The sequence below is a fragment of the Orycteropus afer genome, unplaced genomic scaffold (assembly GCF_000298275.1).
Source record: "Orycteropus afer afer isolate SDZICR_OR568_19922 unplaced genomic scaffold, OryAfe1.0 scaffold00144, whole genome shotgun sequence".
Classification (NCBI taxonomy): Eukaryota; Metazoa; Chordata; class Mammalia; order Tubulidentata; family Orycteropodidae; genus Orycteropus; species Orycteropus afer.
In genome coordinates, this window is record NW_006921731.1 from 336,961 (window position 1) to 354,354 (window position 17,394).

The 17,394-nt window shown below is 44.0% G+C and overlaps 1 protein-coding gene across 1 annotated transcript in view; it reads right to left on the bottom strand.

Moving 5' to 3' along the window:
- The window catches only part of SLC6A11 (solute carrier family 6 member 11), a 196,901-nt gene that overhangs the window by 139,772 nt on the left and 39,735 nt on the right, over window positions 1-17,394 (bottom strand). The window contains exon 5 of the mRNA XM_007945811.2: window positions 13,414-13,546. Coding sequence (XP_007944002.1) covers window positions 13,414-13,546 — 133 coding nt within the window. The remainder of the gene's footprint in view (window positions 1-13,413; window positions 13,547-17,394) is intronic.

Here is a 17,394-nt window from a genome sequence, read left to right on the forward strand (position 1 = left end):
CCCCTTCTTTCCAACCTCCCTCAGTTGCCAGGGTTCTCGCTAAAGGTGAAGCCCTGTCATTCAAGGCCAAAGAAAGGGCTGAATCAAGATGCTAAACTCTTTTGACTTAATGTTACAATCTCCCACTCTAACCAAACCACAGTGGTATGAAAAGCGCTCCCAACACCCGCACAAAGGCCCCTCGGCAGTGGCGGTGGCTTCGGGTGTCCTTGGGCTCTGGGCCTGTCCCCGCCGCAGCCCGGCTCCACGCTCTGCATGCATCTCATGAACGCTCTAGTTTCCTCTCTGAATGCAGACATCAGCCCAGCCTGCTGGGAGGGCCACCACCACAGCCCATTCTCCACTTGCTTCAAGTCGCAACAAAGGACACTTCAGGCTGAGGGCAGCGCTGCCCAGTTCCCTTTCCTGGGCCTGTTCTCTCCTCTTTCACACATCTCTCCCTTTTCTTTTCCCAGTCCCCTTCACTCCTTTCTGCCTCATTGAATCCACTAGCCACTTTAGAGTGTGCTCTTGAAGAATAAATTTTCTGTGTGGGGCTCCTGTCAGCTCTCCCTGTTGACAGCGCCAGCCTGCCTTGGTGGCAGTGCAGAGGGGGAGGAAGGTGCAGATGCAAGGGTAGAACCTCTGGCAGCCCCTTCGAGTCCGGCTGAAGCAGGGGTCCCTCACCTGCAAACATGTGGCTCACCCACCTGTGAGCTAGGAGGCCCCCACACCATTTCTTCACAATTCTTACAGATTTATAAGCCTCACCCTGTGACCCCATGAGCCTGGGCACATGGCTTAGGCTTTGTGTGACTTTGTCTCCTCATCTGTGAAACGGGGATAATCCTCATAGCTTCCCCAGAGAGTTGCTGTAATACAGGCAAAGGCCTTAGAGAAAAGCCCAGATGGAAAAAACTGCCTTGTAAGCGTCTGCTTGACTACTACGCTCACCCAGATGAGATGGTCTGTTTAAGAGTCCTTGTGCCACCTCCAATTCCTCAACTTGTTGTTGAATGAAGGGAGGGAAAGAAAAAAAAAATCAATTCAAGGCTATTTGCAGCTGTTTCTGTGTGAGTGTGTGTGTGCTTTTCCTGCCTTGGGGTCCTGGAGCTCTGAAAAGAATAAAAACAGAGCCCCAAAGCAGTAAAAAGGCATGATTCTTCTTAAAACCTCAGCTAATCCTGCAGTTTCCTTTAAAGTGGCAATAGGAAGAGGCGGAGAAGGGACCAGAATTGTTTTTGCAGCACCTCCCCTCCCAACCACTGCTCCTGGAGACCAGGAAACGAGGGGGAAAAATCCATAAATCATCCACCAAGTAAGGGACAGAAGGAGGGCCTGGGCAGGGGACAGAGCAAAGAACGGGAGCCAGCTGGGGACGGGGGTGTTGGGACAGCAAGAGAGGACACTGTGACTATCTGGTGGGCGTGGTGGGATGGCTGTCGGCAGAGGTAGTGTGTGCAGGCCAGAGGCTGGGCTGAGCCACCTCCATTCAAGAGTCAAAGGATTAAATGTCTGTCAACACGTAAAAGTAAACAAAATATGGTTCATACATACAATAGAATATTACTCAACCATAAAGAGAATGAAGTCCTGATACATGATACAACCTGGATGAACCTTGAAATATCATGCTGAGTGAAGCATGTCAGACATTATATGGCCCTACTTATGAAATATCCAGAATAATAAAATGAAATCCATTGAGACCAAAGTTTATTAGTGATTACCAAGGGCAGGAGGGATGGGGAAAGGAAGATTCACTGCTTAGAGGACACTGAGCTTCTGTTAAGGAGGATGGGAAGTTTGGGGAATGGAAAGGGTGATGGGTAAACATGATGAGTATAATTAATGTCATTGAATTATACATCCAATTGTTGAAATGGCAAGTGTTTTGTTACATATACATTTACCAAAAAAAAAAAAAAAGTCACAGGATAGCAAGTCTGACATAGCATCAGACCAGGTTCAGGAACACTCTGGAGAACAAGGATGCCACCTTGGAGGTGTCTCAAATCTGACCACTTCTCTCCATTTCACTGCTGCCACCATCCTGGATGTTCACTAACGGAACTCCCCAAGCCTTTCAACTCCCCACCAATCCATTCTCAACAAAGTAACCAGAGCAGGCCTGTGAAGATGAAAATCAGGCCAGGCTGTTTAAGAACATTTAGTGGTTCTTCATCACACTCAACAAACCACCAGTTCTTCACTATTGCCTGTGAGGCCTGCCCATGCCAACGGCCCCTGCCTTGTCTCAGGTCACCAGTTCCCCCCAACTACTGACCACAGTTCCACCTCTCAAATCCCCCACGTCCTTCCAACTTGTGGTAGTTAAGGCTATGTGTCAACTTGGCTGGGCCTGGTTTTGAGTGGCTGGGCAGCTGGATGATGAAACTGGTAATCAACTCCATGATGGAATCTACTGTGACCAGCTGAGTAGCTGTCTTAGGGGATGTGGTCTGTTCCCAGTATATAAGGAGAAGATTTAGGACTGGTCTATAGCTTTTGGCACGTTTGAATCCTGCATGTAGCTGAGTTGTTGTTCAGCAGCCTGTCATGTTGTCTGCCGATTTTGGGACTCTTAATGGACTTGAATCAATGGCCTGCTGCGTGGTTTGGTAATATTGGGACTGTGATTTTTACTTGTCAACCGTGGGTTTGTCAGCCTCAGCAGCCAGCAGCTGCCTGATTGAAGAAAGCCTCTAGCTTCAGTGGGCCGGGAGCAAGAGGCAGACCTGAAGCCCAAGGTTGAGGGGCCTTTACCCAGCCCTTAGAGCCTGGTACTTTGAACTCAGACCTTTAGCCTCCAAAACTATGAGAATAAACTCCTGTGTGTTAAAGCCATCCCATCTGTGATATTTTCTGTTAGAGCAGCAAGAAGTAACTAAAACACCATTTCAGACCTTCAGGCATGCTGTTCTCCTGGCCAATCCCTTCTCAACCTCCCGAGGGCAGATGGACACTTCCCTACTCCAGGAGTCTTTGTCTGACCTCTCTGAGGAGGCCCTGCCTCTTCTTCTCTCTTATAACCGTATTCTCCCCTCCACAGCACTGTTTCTTTCCCATCCCCCCAACCAGACTGTAAGCTTCCCCATTTGGTATACTTACCACTGAAAACAGGAGCTTTGGTAGCGTAGTGCCTAAAGCACTTGACTGCTAACCAGAAGGTTGGCGGTTCAAACCCACCAGCCAGTCCTCGGAAGGAAGGTTGGGTAATCTACTTCCGTAGTGATACTGCCTCGGAAACCCAATGAGGAGTTGCTATGAGTGGGGTCCGACTTGATGGCACATAACAACAAAAACAACAACCACTGAAAACAGCCCCATTCCCAGAGCCTGGAACTTAGTAAAAGAAAAAAACCCTCAGCTGCTGTAGAGTCAATTTTGACTCATGGCGACCCCATGTGTATCAGTAGAACTGTGTTCCATAGAGTTTTCAAAGGCTGATATTTTGGAAGCAGATCACCAGGCTTTTAGCCGATGCATGCACGACTCCCATAGTAGGTGCACAATACTTTCCAGATGAATAAAAGAACAAATGAGCTACAAAACAGTATCCACAGCAAGTGAGCATTTAGAAACACAAGAGATCACATTTAGGAGCTGGAAAGTCTAGGGTGAGATTTTAAGGGTCCTTCAAAAAAGCTTTCCATCTCAAAACATCACTGTAGCTTTTCAGTGTTTGAAATGATCCTTACTTTGGGAAGGAGTTTATGTGTTAGAGTTTGTTATTAAATGAAAAACAGTTTGCATAAATTAGTTTATTAGATTAGAAGAAGTCTGCAGACTATTTCTGTTAAAGGCCAGAGAGTAAATATTGTAGGCTTTGTAGGCCATACATTCTCTAATGGAACTATTCAACTCCGCCATTGTAGCAACACAAAAGCAGCCATAGACAGTACATAAGCAAATGGAATAAATAAAACTTTATTTGCAAAAACAGGCAGAGGGCCAGATTTGGCCTGCAGGCCACAGGGAGCAACTCCGGGATGAAACTAAGGCCTAGCAAAGCCACAGAGAAGGAGACATGGAAATGCTCATTTTTTTCAGACTTCAATAAGCAAGTACTCAGAAAATATCTCAAAACCATGATTTTGTCACATATACTGTAGGATGATAAACAGAATAAAAACAGAATACCTTGAATTTATTTGAAATTGTTTCTCATAATATAAAGCATTTCACTTGTATCATTCTGTATATCAGTAATATCCTTGTATGAAGGAGAAATTCTAGGAGTAATTTCCACTCTAGAAGTACTGGGGAGCTACTAGAAGTTCAATACTTGTTGAATGGGTGAGTGAATAGATGCACAACAAAAACGAAGAGGACAGGACATTTTCCAGGGTGATTACAAAAGTAAACTTGGCCAATAATTGGACAGGGCTGAAGGGAAAAGTCATCAAAAATGTGGAAACAAATCAGGTGTCCATCAACAGACAAATGGAGAAATAAAATATGGTATATACATACAATGCATGCAAACACTGGACAATGAATGAGGAAGCTGGAAGAAGAACTGATGCTGCAGTTAAATTACAGTGTTGGTGAAGAATACGAAATGTACCATGGGCAGCCAGAAGAATGAAAAAAATCTGTCTTCAAAGAAGTACAGCCAGATTGCTTCTTTGAAGCGAGGATGGCAAGACTTCATATCTCACATACTTTGGACATGTTATCAGGAGGGACTAATCCCAAGAGAAGGACATTATGCTTGGTAAAGCAGGGGGTCAGGATAAAAGAAGAAGACTTCCAATGAGATGGATTGACACAGTGGCTCCAACAGTGGCAAACATAGCAATGATTGTGAGAATGGCACAAGACCGGGGCAATGTATAATTCTTTTAGACATGGGGTTACTGAGTCGGAACCAACTGGACAGCACCTAACAACAACAACAACACATACACATAATAGGAGTACCTAGGTGATGCAAACAGTTAATGGCTTGGCTGCTAACCAAAAGGTTCGAGGTTTAAGTCCAACAAGAGGTACTGTGGAAAAAAGGCCTGGAATCTCCTTTTGAAAAATCAGCCATTGAACACCCTATGAGGCACAGTTCTACTCTGACACACACAGGGTCACCATGAGTCAGAGTCAACTTGACATTAACTTTTTAAAAAAATGTACACACACACCATGCAATCCTCAGCTTACATGACTATAAAACCAAAAGAACTACATGGTGCCCGGCTACCACTGTCAATCACTTGGAGGGAGAACTAGGTAGGAGATCCTGGACACAGTGGGAGAACAATGTGGAACAAGACTCAAAATCATAAAAAAAGAAAAAAAAAAAAAAAGGGACCAGGTTTACTGGTCTGATAGAGCCTGGTGGAACCCCTGTGACTAAGGCCCCTAGCTGCCATTCAAGTATGGATTTGAACCCATTCCTATGGCTTCTGGCCAAACAAAAAAAAAGGCATATGAACTAAACATTTACATTAGGTAGATACACTCCTTGGAGAGATCAATTATGGGATGGTGTTTCATCCTGGTCTTCCACTTCCTACCAGGGTCCTTAAGCAAGTCACTTTATCTCACCAAGCCTCAGTTTACTCACCTCTGAAATGGACATAGTATTAGCCACTGTCCCGTAGGATTATCTCAAATGCTGGATAGTATAGGTGTGTAAAGCACAAAGGAAGCAGTCAACAAATGTTAGCTATTACTATTAATAGTTAGTATTGCTACTGCTAGTATTACCACTTCTGGTAGAGATGAGAGGTGGGCTCAGTGTAGGTATGTGAAAGGACATCACCCAAAACTCTGTAATGAAAAACCAATCCTCAACTTTATATGGAATGGCAAGAGGCCTTACATAGCTAAAACAATGCTGAAAGAGAACAAAGTAGGAAGACTCACATGTTCTGATTTTAAAGCATGCTATACAGCTAACATAATCAAAACAGCCTGGTACGGGTATAACAAAAGACATACAGACCAATGGCATAAAATTGAAGAGTCCAGAAATAAGCCCACACATCTACGGCCAACTGATGTTTGATTAGGATGCTAAGAGCAGAGTCTCTTCAATAAAGGATGCTGGGAAAATTGGATTTCCACATGCAGAAAAATGAAACAGGATCTATGCCCCCCACCATACACAAAAACAAATTCAAAATGGATTAAGACCCAAATGTACAAACTAAAACCATAAAATTCTTAGAAAAACAAGTCAGGGTTTACTTTCAATGACAGATTATCTAATATAATAGCAAATAGCAAAAGACAAAATATATAAATAGGACCTCATAAAAATTGAAAACTTTGGTCCATCAAAAGACTTCACCAAAAGAATAAAAAGACAAGCTACCAACTGGGAAGATATCTTGGGAAACTATATATCTGACAAGAATATAATAGCCAAAATATACAATAAAACTTTAACAACAACAAAAAAAAGACAAATAACCTAATCATAAAGTGGACCAAGGACTTGGCTAGATATTTCACCAAACAGGACATTCAAATGCCCACCAAACACACAAAAAGATGCACAATGTCATTAGCCATCACAGAGACGCAAGTCAAAACCACAATGAGATGCCATTTTGCTCCCACTAGGATGGCTAAGATCAAAATAAAACAGAAAATAACAAATGTTGGCAAGAATGTAGGGAAATTATAATGCTTATTCTATTGCTGGAGGGAATGCAAAATGGTATAGCCACTATGGAAAACAGTGTGGTGGTTCCTCCAAAAACTAAAAATAGAACTACCATATGACCCAGCAATTCCACTCTACAGAAAAGACCTGAAAGCAGAGACTCAAAAAGAGACTTGCACACCAGTGTTAATTACAGCACAATTCTTAATAGCCAAAAGGTTGAAACAACCTAAATGCCCATCAATAGGTGAATGGATAAACAAAATGTGGTACATACACCAATGGAATACTACTCAGCCAGCAGGAGAAATGAAGTCTTAATACATGCCATGGTATGGATGGAGCTTGAAGACATTATGCTGAGTGAAAAAAGCTAAACGCAAAAGGACAAATATTGCATGACCTCACTTATACAAAAAGACAAGAAAAGACAAATGTATGGAAACCAAAGTTTATTAGTGTTACCAGATGGCATAGTGCCTAAGGCATCTGACTGCTAACCAGAAGTCTGGTGGTTCACACCCACTGGCCACTCCTCAGAAGGAAGACTGGGCAATCTACTTCTGTAGAGATACTGCCTCGCAAACCCAAAGAGGGATCCCTATGAGTCAGAATCTACTCAACTTAATGGCAGTGAGTTTGGTGTTTTTGGTTACCAGAGATGGGAGGGAGGGGGAAAAGGGAAGGGAAGGAAAATCACCTGATTAAGGGTAGGGCTACATAATCAATTATTGTAAATACTGTCAATAAGTTGTACACTTGTAAAAAGCTGAATTAGCAAAAGTTGTGGGACAGATATACTTCAAATAATGACAGGAAAAAAAAGTAGCTACTGACACTGTTTACGTACAACCAAACATCCCATGGGATTTGATTTCTTGGTTTGGAGGTTTAGGATCATGGTTTCATGGGACATTCTAGTTAATTGGCCTAATAACCTGTTCACTGTTTCTATTCTGTCTCCTAGTTTGCTGTGAAGTGCCTGGAGTCTGAAAAGCTTGCAAGAAACCAACTAACAATTCATCTCTATTCACCTGGAACAATAGAGGAAGAAGGAACATCAGGAATAGAAGGAAGATAATGGAATGTGTGGCTAATTGTCTCTATGAACAACTGCCTCCTTTGCCACGAGACCAGAAGCAATAGATGGTGCTCACCTGACATTACTGAACATTTTAATCCAAGATTCCATAGAAGGAGACTGATCAAAAGAGGAAAAATGCAGAACAGAATTTCAAATTCTCATGGACTCTATAGAGTTTCTGGAGCCATGGAGGATGGACAAAACCCTGAAACTATTGCTCTGAGGTAACCTTTAAACCTTAAACCAAATCTATCCCCTGAAGTGATCTTAACACCAAATAACAGTTGGGCTTAACTAGTAAAAAAGGTCTCCTTTGAGCATTATGCTCTTTTAAAAACTACCTATATAGGATTAAATTGATGCAGCAACTTGAAATATTAGATAGGAACCTTAGGAGGCAGGGACTTTATGTTAATTAAGGAGAAACAATTCAGAAAAGGAGGGTTAGAATGATTGCACAACTCGAATAATATACTCATTGCTACCAAATTGTCCATGTAGAAACTGGTTTTTTTGTTTGTTTGTTTGCTTTTTTCAATTGTGATTTGGGTGAAAGTTTACAAAGCAAATTCAGTTTCCATACAGCAGCTCACATATACTTTGTCTCATGACATTGACTGCAACTTACCACAATGCAACAGCTACCCTCCCACTTCTTCCCTGTGTCTTTCCCTCCATGTATTCCTGCCCCCTGAGCTGTCTCCTGGTGCATAAGCGTCCTTCTTTCTCCCATGATTATTCTCTACAAGGAGTGTATGTACCTCAGGTAAATGTTTGGCTGGAAGCCACAGGTGTGGGTTCAATTCCAGACCTGAAGGGCAGCTAGGGGCCATAGTCTCAGTGGTTCTACCAGGCTCTATCAGACCAGCAAACCTGATCCTTTTTTTTTCCCCCTCAAATGATTTTGAGTTTTGTTCCACACTGTTTTCCCACTCTATCCAGGATCTCCTACATAGATCCCCCTCTGAGTGGTTGACAGTGGTAGCTGGGCACCATCTAGTTCTTCTGGTCTCATAGTTGTATAGGCTGAGGATCACATGGTATACTAGTTGCTTGGACTAATTGTTTCCATCAGTCTTTGGTTTTTTTCATTCTTCTTTGCTCTGAATGAGGAGAGACCCATCATTGCATGTAGACGGCTACTTGCAACCTTTTAAGATCCCAGTCACTACTCGCCAAAGTAGGAGGTGGAACAATGTTTTGTGTAGTGTGTTATGCCAATTGAGCTTGATGTCCCCTGCAACCATGGCTTGAGCCCACAGGTTGAACTACTCGATCCCCGTGGGTAGCTGGCTGTGCCTACAACTTTGTTCCTTGTCAGCTCCATGTAAAAATTGTTGAACCAGTGTGTGTTTTGCTGTGTATATTCTCAACAACAACAACAAAGTAAATAAAATTTAGAAGACAAAAAAACACCACAATGTTCTACATATTAATCTAGAGGCCAAGGATAAATGAGATGGGGAGTAGCTTTGGGGTCAGCCAGACACAGATTTAGGTACAAAGATGCACTGGCCAGGTACTCAACCTCTCTTAGCCTCAGTTTCTCCATCTATAAAATGGCAATAACTCCCTGAATTGTGGGTATCAGATGTTAAAATATAGATGCTCTTATATAGGTGAAAAATCCCCAGCCAAGTGTCAATGAGCAGAAGGCTGTTGATAAATGATAGCTCCCTGCCCTTCCCACAATCTAGCCAGGCTGCCTGCCCTTCCTTGAAACTAGTTTCTGAACTAGACTTCTCTAACACAGAGGCTTGACTGCTAGCTGAGCTTTCTGCTGAGGCCTGAGTGGAACTGTAGTTTAACATGGTCCATGTCTCAGGCCCTAGAGTTTGAAACCATGCAAGAGTGTAGACAATCTCAACTTGCCCTGTCCATCCACCAAAACCTCATCTAAGAACCCTCCACACAACCACACACAACTGCCACCCAGCCACACCCCACTGGTTTTGGCATCAACTTTCAAGAAGTGGTCATAATGAAGGGCAGGGGTGGGCACAGGGAGGAAGTGGGAAGAATGCTGTTCCAGTGCAGGGATTGCAGTACGTGTCACAAAACAGAACGTGTATGGATTGTTGAAGGGAAACTCAATTTGCTCTGTAAACTTTCACCCAAATCACAATTTTAAACAAAATCCTAGTGAAAAGTTTAAAAATACAAGTCCTCATAGCAGTAGTGGTAATGATAATAATAACTATGATGGTGGTATTGTTGTTGCTGCCACTGAATCAGCCAATGACTCACAGTGACTCCATGCACAAAGAAATGAAATGCTACCCAGTCCTGCACCATCTCCATGATCAGTTGAGCATCAGACCATTTGATCCATAGAGTTTTCATTGGCTGCTTTCCAGAAGCTGATTGCCAGGCCTTTCTCCCTAGTCCAGCTTAGTCTGGAAGCTCAGCTGAAACCTGTTCAGCATCACAACAACAAGCAACAGCAACAGATGGGTGATGGCTGTGCATGAGGTGTACTGGCTGAGAATCAAACTCAGGTCTCCAGCATGGAAGCTGTGAATTCTAGCACTGAATCAGCAGTGCCCTCAATAACCATAATACCTACTCCATTATCTTTATGATTCACAAAGCAATTTCATATTAGGTTATCTGGGTAGAGAGACTGTCTTGTTTATCTCTGGATAGTTCTGGTGCCACAATGCTTAAGGCATTTAACTGCTAACCAGAAGGTTGGTGGTTCAAAGCCACCAACCACTCTGCAGAAGGAAGATGGGGCAATCTACTTCCATAAAGATTTACTGCCTCTGAAACCCAAACAGGGTCTCTATGAGTTAGAATCAACTTGAAGGCAGTGAGGTTTTTTTTTTTTTTTAACCACTGCATAATGCCAGGTATATAGTAGATACTCAGAAACTTTTTAAATGAATTTTATCTTTACAACAAAGTTTTTTAAAATGACCATTTCTGAGCAATTTACTACTAGTTATTAGTGTGTTGTAAGCACTTACCATGCATCCTTACATTTAATTCTCATAACCACTCCATGAGGTAAGCTCAATGTCAATCTTCTTTTACAGAAGAAACTGAGGCTCAGAGAAATTAAGTGATGTGCTACTGAAGGATGTTGTTGTTGTTGTTATGTGCCGTGGAGTCAGACCCGACTCATAGCGACCCCTCCTTGGGTTTCCGAGGCAGTATCACTACGGAAGTAGATTGCCCCATCTTCCTTCCAAGGAGTGGCTGGTGGGTTTGAACCACCAGCCTTCTGGTTAGCAGTCAAGTGCCTTAGGCACGATAGACCTGGCATTGTCAGACCATGGCCCTGAACCCCTCCAGTCCTTCACCTCCTCTTTATCCTGAAGCAGCAGCAAGGTAGGGGGCAGAGAGTAGCATGTATGACCTCTAAAGAAATACACCAATAATGCAAAAGTTTTATATTTGGGAAAAGAGAAAAATCCTGTTGTCTTTTTTTTTCTTTTTATTGTGATTTGGGTGAAGATTTACAGAGCAAATACACTTTCCATATGGCAGTTCACATACACTTTGTCTCATGACATTGACCACAATTTACCACAATGCAACATCTCCCCTCCTACTTCCTCCCGATAGTTACCTCTTCTCTGTGTCCATTCCTCCATGCATTCCTGCCACCTGAGCTGTCTCCCTGTGCATAAGCAGCCCTTCTTTCTCCCATGATGGTTCTCTCCAAGGAGTGTATCTACCTCAGGTAAATGTTCAACTCATATGCCTGTTTATTGTTTGGCTGGAAGCCACAGGCATGGGTTCAATTCCAGACCTGAAGGGCAGCTAGGGGCCATAGTCTCAGTGGTTCCACCAGGCTTCCTCGGGCCAGCAAACCTGGTCCCCCCCCCTTTTTTTTTTTCCCAAATGAAAATCCTATTGTCTTATAGTACAAACTAGAGAAAGCAAAGATCAGCAAAATTATCTTGGCTGGCAGGCCATGAGAATTTCTATTCTCCTTTCTGTGGTCTCACAGGCCCTTTATAATTATGTTTTAGGACATCCTCAGCTTCTTTATTACCCCTAGCGTGGTGTGCATTGATATCTCTCCTTTGCTCTACCTCCCCTCCGGTAGGCCCATCCAGCTCAAACAATACTAGCAATCTCCTCGTCATCCTGCCCATTCCTATGGGAGCTGAGGGAACCATCTTTTTGTAAAATAGCCTGGAGATGCTAAGTTCCTATTTATTTGGAGGCTTTCTCTCCAGCCTGTGTCCCAGTTAAGAGCTTAGAACAGAGTTTACAAACACCTGCCTCCTAGACCCACGCAGGTTATGAGTGACATGGTCTGAGGGACCCAGGTATAAGAAATACTTCACTTCCCCCTTTTCAGTAAGAACCATGAGTAGCACAGGAAATTGATAGTACTGACACTCAAGTACAAGCTCTGGGAAGATAGGTAGTGGTGGGGACTGTGGCGAACTGGAGTGCTCCTCCAAGGAAGTGGGTGGTACTCAGCTCAGCTCTTCTGAATGCTGCTGTGAGGGTATGTAAGGCCAGTGTCACCAACCTTTCAATTTTTCAAAGGAGGCCAGAAATCAGATTTCTTTTCTCCCCCCATGTGCAATCTCCCTAGCTTAAATGTTGGCAACTAATTGAAACAAAACAAAACAAAAAAAGCATGTAGGTTGTATTTAGCCCATACAAGTTTATAGCAAGTTCCTGGCTGGTACAAATGGTTAACATGCTGGGTTCCTAACTGAAAGGCTGGCAGTTCAAAATCACCCAGAGGTGCCTTGGATAGAGGAAAGGCCTAGTGATCTTCTGAAAGATCACAGCCATTGAAAAGCCCATGAAGCACAGGTCACTATGAGTTGGAAATGGCTTGACAGTAACAGGTCTGCTGTTTGGATTTTGCATGATGACTCTGGGGGCCTCATGGTCCAGATAGCACAGCAAGATCACAGGATGGAAGAGGGAAGACTTCAGTGAGAGATACATCCCTGGGATTGTGGCATCTATTGGTGGAAGAGCCAGCACCACTACCCTAACACTCCCTTGGAGCTGGGTCTTCATTATGGAAAAATCATCACAGGAATTTAGCATTTCTCTGGTTTTCACAGTCTCACCTTACCTTGTGAGACTCTCAACTCACTCAGACAGGGTAAGGTGGGTTATTTAACAGATGAGGAAACTGAGGCTTAGAAAGTGTTATGAATTGAATTATGTCCCCTAAAATATGTATTCAATTCCTGGCCCTTGCACCTGTGGATGTGATCCTGTTTGGAAATATGATTTCCCTTTTTTTATGTTAATGATGTCATATCTGAGCAAGACAGATCCTAAACCTAATCATTTCTGCATTATAAAAAGACCAGAATGGACACATAGACATGCATACATGGGGGACGACAGACATCATGTGAGGACTGTCTACAAGCCAAGGAACCAAGGAACAGTCAGGCCTACTGACAACAACAGAACTGACACAGCTGAGACCCTGATTTGGAGTTTTAGCCTCTCAAACTATGAGAAGATAAATCTCTGTTCTTTAAAGTCACCAAATTGTGGTATTTGGGTTACTACAGCAGTAGGTAACTAAGACAGAAGGTAGGAATGAATAGTGCTAAAGTATGCAGGGCTCAGATTCAAACTCTGCGATTCTTAGGGGACTCCAAGTCCAGTGCTCCTTCTACATCCTAACCTAAGGGCTGGCCTTCACAACACGAACTCCTGCACCATCTGTGAGCTTGTACAAGGACAACTTGTGCCCTCCTCTGCTCACAGTTATTTCCTTTTAAGATCCATCTCTTACCTTTCCTGTAGACTTGGTTCCTTTCCAGATACAGAAGTAGCAGATGGTCCAGGCTGCCAGGAGACACAAGGCCAGCTCTCCACGGAGGTTCCCAATGTGCTCGATCCCATCTGAGATGGCCAGGACCCGGCGCCTGCAGGAGCGAGGATGAAGAGTCACAGGGCCTGGGAGACAGCTTACCCCTTGGCAGAGGCGCAGAGATGGGGCCCGCTTACTCCTTCACTCACTCCCTACCACTTTCCAAGTGGCTTCCATAACAAAATCCTGGGCTGGGTGCAGGTACCTCAGAGAGGAACACTACCCAGCCCCTGCCCTCCTGGAGGGAGTTCTGGTGGCACAGTGCCTCAGGCACTTGACTGCTAACCAGAAGGCTGGAGGTTCAAACCCACTAGCCACTCCTCAGAAGGAAGGTTGGGCAGTCTACTTCTGTAGTGATACTGCCTCAGAAACCCAAGGTGGGGTCTCTATGAGTTGGATCTGACTCGACAGCAGTGAATGGGCCCTCCTGGAATTCCCTCTGTAAAGAGAAAGATGGGCAAGGTAGCAGGTGATTTACAGTGCAGCATCATAAGGGCTGCACTGGAGGAAGCACAGGGCTTTGGGAAGACCAATAAGACACCTACTTTGAGGGTGCCTGGGAGACTGTATTATTGTTAATAAATGTACCATGTTCCTCCTTGAGGAGAGATGATGCATCCCTGTCCTGATGAACTCAGGTGTGGTCAAATGACTTGCTTTGGCCAATGGAACATATGCCACTTCAGATAGATTCTAGAAGAGTCAGGTGGCATGGTCTCATTTCCCTACCTTTGCCATTCCACAAAGTCCCTAGGTGATGCAAATAGCTAACTGCTTGACTGCTAACTCAATGGTGAGAGGTCCAAGTGTGCCCAGGAGGTGCCTTGTTAGAAAGGCCTGGCAATCTACCTCCAAAAAATTAGCTATTGAAAACCCTCAAAATAGAGCATAATTCTTCTGTGATGCACATGGGTCACCAGGAATCAGAAATGACTCCATAGGAACTGGTTTTTTTTTGTTTGTTTGTTTATGTGTATATGTGTGTGTGCACATGCGTGTGTGTGTGTGTGTGTGTGTATTATTTATTTATTTATTTTTGGCTATTGAAGCTCGTGTCAAGAGGAAGCCTCTAGAAGCTTCAGCTCCTATGTAACTACATAAGCTTAATACACTTAGGGGTTCTACTTTTCTGTGGCCTGTCCCCTGCCACTGTCACATCAGAGAACAAGTGTAAGCAAGAAATAAACTTTTTGCTTTAAGCTACTAAGCTCTTTGGGGCATTTGTTACTGCAGCATAACCCAACCTTTGCTGACTGCTACAATGGATTGGGTAAAGCTCCCTGGAAGAAATGATACCTTAGCTGAATTCTGAAGGATGAATAGCATTCAGGTAGGAAAAGAAGGGGGTAAAGAGTGTTTTAGGCTGAGGGAAGAGCATGGGCAAAGGCCCAGAAGACAAGAAGATATATTTGAGGAACAGCAATCTGAAGCCCAAGGATAAGAAGAGAAAGGCAGGAAACACAGGAGGCATCATAGAGGCCTTAAATAGCATGCTAAGGGGTAGGAGTGTCCCAGAGGGCCAGGCCACAGAGAAGGAGGGTCCCTGGGTGTGCTAAGCTAATGCCTCCAGCGACAGGCCTCCCTCCAAACCCATCCATTCTTCAGAGTCAACGCAGGCCTGGCTCCCAGAGCACAAGCCTGTGGTTTGTGTTTCTTTAAAGTCAAACTTGCCACGCTCCATATTGTGCAGAACCATGGCACCAACACAAACCCCCTCCAAACTTGCTCCACGAACCCCATTCAGACTGCCAAGCCACCCCCACCAAACCATGCCAGTGGCCTTGGTGCTCTGGGAACGTCCTTTGAGAAAACAGCTCCCATCCCACCAAGCATGAAAGCCTCCCTCAGTGTCTGTCTCCCTGGGAATCCGCTCCAGGCCTGATTCTGCATTAATTACTCAATGACACCAATTAGCACTGGTCTGTGGGCTCCTTCCAGCCCCAGCCCCGCTGGAGAAATCAGGCAGGCCCCCAAACAAAATCGGGCTGTGTGCAGCTACAGATTTCCTCAAAAGGAAACCAGCTCTTAGTCCAACCACCAGGAGAGTTGGAAACATCCAACAAAACATTTATTGAGCACCTACTATGTGCCAGGCAGTGTATTAAGTACTGAGGATATAAAGGTAAGCATGACATGGTCCTTGCCTCTACTAGGATAAAGTAGACAAAAAGAAGTCCTAGTTATTTGAGAAAGAGGACACAGCTACTCAGCTATGATAACAACCAGTATTTTCTTTGCTTCTTATGTCTTCGCACTCTCTGGCTTTAATTGGTTTTAAAATGACCCCCAAAACAACAGTTGCGATTAAGTCAATTCAGACTCATGGCAACCCCATATGTGTAGAATATGTGCTGTACAGGATTTTCAATGACTGATTTCTCAGAAGTAGATCACCAGGTGGTTGGTTCTTCCATGGTGCCACTGGGTGAACTTAAACCTCCAACCTTCCAGTTAGCAACCTAACATATTAACCATTTGCATCCCCTGGGACTTTCTTTAAAATGAAAGTCTTCATTAACTGAAACCTTTAAGATAATCTATTATTGTAACAGAATAGTATATCCTATAGCATGGTTCCTGGGTGCTTGCCAAAAATACAAGACTTTCTGAACCCTACCCCAAACCCACTTTTTGCAGAGTATGGCCCAGTGATCTGCATTTTGTCATGTTCTCCAGGGAGTACATATGTAAGTGAGGCTTGAGTACCCCAGGAGGAAAGTTTCCTGGTAATTAAGGAACAACTTACAAACTCCTATTTTTTTTTCATAGAAGGAACGTGCAGGGGAAGGTCATGGATACTTTGAGATGCACACAAAAATTTCTACAAGGAATTTCAAGGTACTCATTGATGCCCATGTACCCAGATTAAGCACCCTGTAGCCTACATATGCAAATACCTTACTAACAGTTACCCAGAGAACTCCTGGGGCATCTGTTACTGCAGCATAACCCAACCTATCCTGATTGCTCAAGGGATTGGGGAAGCCTTCCTGGAAGACATGACATCTCAGCTGAATTTTGAAGGATGACTAGAGTTTAGTCAAGAGAAGAGGGAGTAAAGAACATTTTAAGCTGATGGAAAAGCATGAGCATGGGCTCAGAAGACAACATGGTCTAGTCAGGGAACGGCAAGCTAGAGATCAGGGCTAAGAAGAAACAGCAGGAAAGGTAAACAAAGGAGGCTCTTTTTTTTCCACCAGACGCTATTTGAAAACATCCTTAAAATATTTTTCTTTAGGTTTCACCTTGAATAGTAAGCTAAGGGGTAGGGTGTCCCAGGCCACAGGAAAGGAGGACCCCTCAACAGGTGCACAAGAAAGGTTAACCTAGAGCAGGTAAGAAACTGATCCATTTCCAGAACACAGGAAACCAGATAGGTACACCCAATAGTAACCCCTGCCAGTCTCCCACTTGGGATTTCTCATTAAAGAGATACTTACATGAGGGTGCTAAGGTCCCTGGGTAGTGCAAACAGTTTGTGCTTGTCTACTAACTGAAAGGTTGGTGAGTCAAACCTACTCAACAGTGCTATGGAAGAAAGGCCTGACAATCTGCTTTTGTAAAGATCACAGCCACTGAAGACCCTACGACGCAGTCCTACTCTTAACACACAAGGTGGCCATGAGTCAGAACCTACTTAATGGCAATTAAAAAAAATAATAATAACATGCATCCTTCTAGCTAGCAGAGATGCACACACACGCCTTCTTGTTGATGCTGTTGTTTCTGACCTGGGTATCTGAGACCTGAAAACCACATGGGGAGGGAGAGAGAAAGCAGGGACAGTCCTGCCAGGAGCACACTGACTCAGGATCCCCTCTCTCCCACATTTTGGAAGCTACAAACTTGAGTCATGCAGGCTGTTTTGGCGCCCTCCCGCTTAATTGAACAATCTCATTCCCA